We start from the raw sequence: 7,060 nt of genomic DNA, 5'->3' as shown, positions 1-7,060 counted from the left end.
TAAGTCAGGGACATGACAGATGCCATTAACATAACATCCCTATTCATCCTTCCAGGGTAGGCTGGCATGGAGGGGAGGCCGAGAGAGGGGTGGAGTCAAATGACACCTGACCCATTTGAAATTGAGTATGGCCTCTGCTGCTTACTAGCTAGGTAGCTTGGGACAAGTTACCTAACCTCTCTGAGAACCTAGGTTTCTGTATTCATAAAATAGGAATAGAAATTCTTATCTGGAAGCAAAAACCACTACTTTGCACAACTCAAGGGGGCACCATTCACACTGTTGTATATATGAGTGATGCCACATGGAACCCAATTCCACAGATGACAAGGTAAAGGATTTCTCGAGATTGTATATCCCTGAGTCTGCACCTTGCAAGTAAGAATAGCTATGCCAACTTTCAGACGTGCAACCAAGGTGCTAACATGACTATGCCATGTAAAGGGGCTAGGGCCATGTAGGTGAGCAGTAGGCATGACATTATTCTAGGACAAGGAGGCAGCCCCTGGAGCGAACTGTACAGTTTCCCCAGATGCCGCCTGCACTGAGATGCCCCTGCCTCATTCCAGCTCTTGTGTGGACCAGGCCAGAATGAGTAAAGACCCACCTCACCATAACCTTGTTAGCAAGGCCTCAGTTTCCATGTTCTGTAGCATCTCCTCTTACCTCTCGGTCTGGCCCCATGGTGACCACAAAGAGCATTAGACTCCTCTGCAGTGGACCAGGGAGAGTTAAGGGTTTCACTCTACTGGGTTTTGCAGCTGACTGGCCAAGAAATCCTGAATGGAATCTCTTCCCCAGCCTGGTTTTCCAGTCTCTGCCTGAAGCCCCTTACCCTGTCTTTACCTCCCCTCATTGGACGCCTTGAAGTGAAGAAACATTTATTAAAAACCTGCAGAAAGGAGAGTAACAAGTGGAAAGGAGAGTAACAAGGGAGATAAAACAGTCTCCAGCCTCAAGAAGGTCACAGAAAAGTTAGCTGAGTTAGCCCAGGTGGTAGAGTTCAGGGACTGCGATGTCTGTGTACGTGTGTGTGTCTGTGTAGAATCACCTTTACTTGATACTTGAGCCCAAGGGAGCCATGTGCCCTGCAGAGCCCTCAAGCAGGAAACCAGTAGCTCCACTGCCCACCTTTGGAATCAAGGCTAACTCTTCTCTCCAGGTGAGGGCTCCGCCCGGCCAAAAGCAGTTTCCTGTTGCTTCTCACTGCCACTCAACTGGCCCAGTTGGTTGCAGTTCTGCAGCTTCCAACACAGGAGTCAGTCAAGAGATCCCCAACCACTGGGGATGAAGCATACCTTTTAATTGCCTCTCACACCCTCCCACCTCCCTTCCCCTCCACAACAACAAGTCCATCTTTATTCTGTTTGGTCAGTGAACTCTGAGATACAGCAGTCCCCTTGCCTTGTTTATCTGACAAGGCAAGTAAGGAGCTCAATACATATTAGTTGAATGAGTGGATGGAAGGATAAACGAAACCCTTCCATGAAAGTTGGACACACTTCATGCTCACTCTAGGGAGATGTTTGCACGTCTGTGGTTTTCCAAAAGAAGTCACCACTGCTCTTCTTTCCCACTAGGGAACCCTGACTCTTTTATCATTCATTCATTCATTCATTCATTCATTCATTGGGCCAATATTTCTTGAGTAGCTCTTCTCAACAAGGCACTGCATCCTGTGCTGGGAAACAAACCTTGAGCTTTCTTCACACCCTGTCCCCTTCTTTTCTCCCTATTGCCACCACACACGGTGCCCAGAGCACTTGCTCCTCCCTTGTTCTGCCTTTTGCACAGAAAGTCCCATATTTGGCTGTTCTTTGACCCGGCCAACCTGCATAGCAGTTGAAGGAGATAGGTGGATTCCCAGTCTCTAGTATCTGTCCTCAGTCCATCCTCCCATCCCACCCCAGGAACATGTCCCAGCCAGGCTCTGGCCAGAATCCCAAGCCACCCCCTGCCTCTTGGAACAGCCCTGAACTTGTCTCAGCTCAGCCCCTGGGGTCCTTGCCCATGGGCGTCCTGCAGAGCCCACCGGGTGCCTGGCCCCCAGCGCCCTGGCCCCTGGTGCTGCCTGCGGCGGGAGCTACCAGCTTTTTGGAATTCCTAATCGCTTCTGGCCCCGGTGATTGGCTGCTCAGCTCTGACCCCACTTGGGCTGCCGCCTGGTTGGATAAAAGGGGAATCTCCTTGGGGCTCCAGAGCATTAGACACCGGAGGGGGCACCTGGGACCAACTTCGCGAAGCGGGGAGCCCGGCGGGGGGGTGGGGGGAGCAAAAGACCTGCGGCCTCGGCCTCTCCAAAGAGCCGGGAGATGACGGGGAAAGCGGGGGAAGCGCTGAGCAAGCCCAAATCCGAGACAGTGGCCAAGAGTACCTCGGGGGGCGCCCCGGCCAGGTGCACCGGGTTCGGCATCCAGGAGATCCTGGGCTTGAACAAGGAGCCCCCCACCTCTCATCCTCGGGCTGCCCTCGACGGCCTGGCCCCCGGGCACTTGCTGGCCGCGCGCTCCGTGCTCAGTCCCGCAGGAGTGGGCAGCATGGGGCTGCTGGGGTCCGGGGGGCTCCCTGGTTTCTACGCGCAGCCCACCTTCCTGGAAGTGCTGTCCGACCCACAGAGCGTCCACTTACAGCCGCTGGGCAGAGCGTCGGGGCCGCTGGACACCAGCCAGACAGCTAGCTCGGGTAGGTGAGGGAGAGACTGCGTAGCTACCCGGTTCGGGGCGAGAGCCGGGACCCCACGCCGTCGGCTCTCGCTTGCACCGCAAGGCCTCCTCCGGGCGCGAAAGTTCGTGCCAGGCCGAGAGGTCGCAGCCCTGGCCTGGGTCGCGCGCGCTGGGGACGAGAGCCGGGACGCTGCCCCCGGCGCCCGCCGGCTTGCGTCCCCAGCGTTTCTGGCCGCCGCGCTGTCCTCTCGTCCCCGCGTCGGGCCCGGCTTTGCCACGGCGCCCAGTTGGGGCCCCACTGGAAACCCGCCTTGGGGTGTCGGGACCTGTGGGGCGGACTGGGCCCCCGCAGCTCCGCTGCCCCACTGCGACCCCGGCCCCAGCCTCCCCGAGGACCCGCGCTCCTGGAGCCCGACTCGGGTCCGCGCGCTGGCGGCCCAGGAAGCGGGTGCCGGCTTCGGCCCCAGCCCTGGTGCCCAAAGTTGTCTTTTCTCTCCTCCTTTTCTCCATTCCAAACTCCTGGCGTTTAGTCAGCGGGGGTTTGTTTTTCACCCCAAGAGCTTGGACAACCCGCCCACCACGGCGGCCGAAGCGGCCACAATCTGGTCGCACCCAAGCGCCGCAGCATATCGGATCCCCGCGCCTCGCGCGTTCGAGGGCCCCGGGGTGACCCCGCCGCGCCCTCCCCGGGCCGCTCTCCCGGCCTTGCGTCCCCGCCCGCTCGGTCCTCCGGCGCTCGTTGGCGCTCGGCAATTCCCCCGATTTTTCGTTTCCGTTTTAATGATTTATTTTATTTGATGGGGCAACGAAAAATGCTGAATCGCAGCCTCTCCAGTCTCGAGCGGAGGCGCATTTTGCGGGCACTGAAAAATGGGCTGTGCCGAGGGAGCCCCCAGCCCTTACCGGCGCCAGCTACCTGCGCCCCGGTTCCGCCCCTTGGGGCCAGCTTTCGGGCCAGGGGAGCCGGAGCTGCAAGCGCAGAGCAGGGCGCGGAGCCGGGAGCGCGACCGCGGGTCCCCGCTGCAGCCCCTGAGGCTGCCTCGCTCCCCCGCTGTCCCTGCCCCAAGCGCGCCAGGGCCTTCGCCTCTCTTACAACGAAATCTGCTCAAGACCTCCGGGTTTGGGCGCCCGCGTGGGTAGGGCAAGCCTGGGCTTAGGGATGGGGTCGACCTCGTGGAGGTCTTCTTGGGGAGACAGAGCAGGCCCCCACCGCTTCCGGAGGCGGCCCGGGTGGGGCCTTGGAAGGTTTGGGGCGCCTGATGTTCCTTGGCAAAGCCCAGCGCGCCCCCCATTCTTCCGCATGTGCCTCCGCCCGCTTTTCAGATTCCGAAGATATTTCCTCCAGCGACCGAAAAATGTCCAAATCGGCTTTAAATCAGACCAAGAAACGGAAGAAGCGGCGGCACAGGTAAGGCCCTTGCGGCGCATGTTACCTCTCCTGCTCACTCACCTTCTCCCGACGCGTTTGGGCGTCGGGTCTCAAGGACTCTATTTTCGCTGCCTCCAGATCCGAAGTCCGCGACCGCGCCAGGGCGGGGAGAGCGGGCGTTGTTTGGGGTCACGCACCGGGCCCCGGCGTCCGGCTGCTCTGGGTGAGGATGAGAAGCGGCCGCCGGGAAAGCGGCACCGTTTTAGGCTTTTTCCTTCTTCGGGAAAAAGGAGAGGCCCCAGCCAGGGCCAAGTCGGAGCCAGAAAAGGGCTGACGGCCCCAAGATGCAACCCCGGCATCAGCGCATCCGAGAGCCGCTCGCACTTCGCGGCCGGCAACTCGGCTCCCACCTGCCTCCCAAGCCAGGTCCTCTGCCCTTTGCCCCCGGCCACCGTTCCTCTTCTGCTGCCCCTGTCCACTTTGCCAGCCCACTAGCTTTGCGCTCCCACCGTTCCCCCAAACTCGAACGTGATATCTGCATTGATGGAAATTTTTCGTTAGGCTTCTGCTCTTTTATGATCCTGAGAGTGTCTCTTTCCTTCCGTGAGCCTCAGTTTCCTTGTCTGTAAAATAGAGAGAGGGAAGGTAGAGTGTGGACTGGATGACTCCACTCGCTCTAGCTGGAGTGGAGTGGGCTCCACTGGGGTACAGACTAAGGAGAGAGTTAAAAAAAAAATGTCTTTAAATAGGCATTGCTTACACAAAGTTAAAATTCAATAGATGCGGAAAGGTGTATCTTGAAAAGAAATCCCCCCACCCCAGACCCGCATGCCCTTGGACCCCGGCACCAGCGCTACCAGTTCTTTGAGTGCATTTACGACGAGTTTTCAAGGAAATAAAGAAGCGAGAACCAAAAATCTGTTTGACTTTCAGCGAGTGCTGCTTCTAGGAGCTGTCCCTGCACTCACCACGGGTCTGTCTCCCCAAATCTCTCTGCGCCCGGGTCCGGGTGGGCCGCCCGCAGGGTTCCGCTGGCTCTCTGGAAATTTTCCCCCTGGGGAGCTGTCCACCTCCCCACCCCGACCCACCTCATCCACGCCTCCCTATTTGTTCTCAGCCTCTTTGCACCTTCTCTTTTGGTGCTTTTCTGCGTTTTCCTCTTAGCCCTTTGAAACCCCACGATTAACCCTCACCTTTGAAAAGGGCTCTTCCTGACCTCACAGGTTCCGGCTTGAATGAGAGTGGTCCTTGACTTGGTTTCTCAGTGACCTCGGTGTGATCCCTTCAGGCAGCTGTTTGGTTTTGTTTAGTTTGTTTTATTTTATTATAAACCAATATATATATATAATGTAAAAAATAACCCCAGATCAGGACTAAATATATATATATATCAATATATCAATATCTATCTATCTATCTCTATATCTATCTATCTATATCTATATCTATATCTATATCTATATCTATATCTATATCTATATATATAGTCCTGATCTGGGGTTATTTTTTACATTCATTCATCCAACAAATATGCATTAAGTGCACCCATCTCAATCTGGTCCCAGGACAGGTAATCCGCAGCTTCCTACACCGGGACAGGGACCAGACCTTGGAGAGGAGGCAAGTGGGAGTCCCACTGAACTGCTTCTGTGCTGGTGCAGGAATTAGGGGAGGGAAGAGCGCTAGAAAGAGCATTCCCCAAACCCTGAGTGCCTCAACAGTGTTTCTGCATCAAGAACATCTATCTCCCTGTCTGGCACTTGGAGCTGACTAACCCATAGCCCAAAGTCCAAGCTTAAGGCTCTTGACTCTCTGTCCTCACCTGATTGCCTGGCCACCAGAGAAATCTTGGGGAGCTTTGGAGGTTCCCAGGGAGACAGGACAACAACTTGCCACCTTCTCTGGGTTTCTGGCTATTTCTGATGCCTAGAGAGAGCAGATTATTGGAGAGAGGAGAATGGTTACTGATTGCCGGCACAATTTTTAATTAGTAAAAAATGTGTTTTCCTGAGCTTCTCTCGTTTGGGGATTTCAGGTAAGAGACCTGAAAGGGGAGTGGACGGGTCAGCAGCCTCTGGATACTCAGATTTTGTTCTACTCTTTACCTAGAAAGCTCAGACAGGATACAATAGGAATCTGAAGGATCTGGGGTTCTGCAGAAAGTCAGGAGCAGGCTTTTCTGGGTAACGCTGTGGGAGCACAGGAAGGTTCCCTGGAGAGCTGTCAGCATCAACACATAGATTGGCTCTGAGGCAGAAATGAAAGGATGTTTGGGGGATTTGAGGCTTTGTTTTGTTTTTCGTTTTTGAATGGAGCTCTCCTAAGCAGAGGCTGGCACTTGAATGATCTTAAATGACCTATGTCAGCTCTCCTCTTTGGCTTTGGCCACAACACCTATGTGCCTCAGTTTCCCTGGTTTTGAAAAGGCCTTGCGTATTTCGATTGCTTATTTTGATGATCTGTGCAGGGGCCCTTCAGTAAGTAGCAGGAGAGAAATAGAAAGCATCAGATCTTCACATTTCTTTCCGTTTACATAAGCATTTTCATCCCCCCACCAAGAGAATAGGGGAAACAATTTAGAATTAAACAAGTCATTTTCTGTAAAGAGCTGAATCTTTCTTCCTCACACATCCCCTACATCATCTCCCAAGCTATTAATGACAACGCCAACACAGGGATGTACAGGGCTTACGGGGCTTAACTTTGTACTTTTTCCTTGTGTTGGGTGAGGGTGAGGGCAGCAGTGAGGGATTCTAAAACCTTGTGCTGGTCCCAGGGTCCAAATCTCAGAGCTTTGAGCAGGGAAGGTGCCGCTTTTACAAGTCTGAGTTTGCAGAATCTGGGCTCTATTGTCTGTTGGCTTGTTGATAAGGATGCAGGAAAAAGGTCACCTAAAACTTAGTGAAATCAAGGTCTGAAAAGTGAAGAATTTGTGTTTGTAGGTGGGCATGTAGTTTATTTAATAAAGGGGGCTTATGAATTTTCTAATATTGGAGGCAAAATTTTATGTATTGGAGCATATTCATTT

At 54.4% G+C, this 7,060-nt stretch overlaps 1 protein-coding gene across 1 annotated transcript in view; it reads left to right on the top strand.

The window, feature by feature from the left end:
* Window positions 1-2,312: 2,312 nt before the first annotated feature.
* VSX2 (visual system homeobox 2) overlaps window positions 2,313-7,060 on the top strand; it is a 22,530-nt gene continuing 17,782 nt past the window's right edge. Inside the window, exons 1-3 of the mRNA XM_011370927.1 lie at window positions 2,313-2,682; window positions 3,987-4,071; window positions 4,323-4,458. Coding sequence (XP_011369229.1) covers window positions 2,313-2,682; window positions 3,987-4,071; window positions 4,323-4,458 — 591 coding nt within the window. The remainder of the gene's footprint in view (window positions 2,683-3,986; window positions 4,072-4,322; window positions 4,459-7,060) is intronic.

Source organism: Pteropus vampyrus, unplaced genomic scaffold (assembly GCF_000151845.1).
Source record: "Pteropus vampyrus isolate Shadow unplaced genomic scaffold, Pvam_2.0 Scaffold177, whole genome shotgun sequence".
Lineage (NCBI taxonomy): Eukaryota > Metazoa > Chordata > Mammalia > Chiroptera > Pteropodidae > Pteropus > Pteropus vampyrus.
Note: the sequence above shows the minus strand (reverse complement) of the source record. Positions and strands in the feature narration are given on the sequence as shown.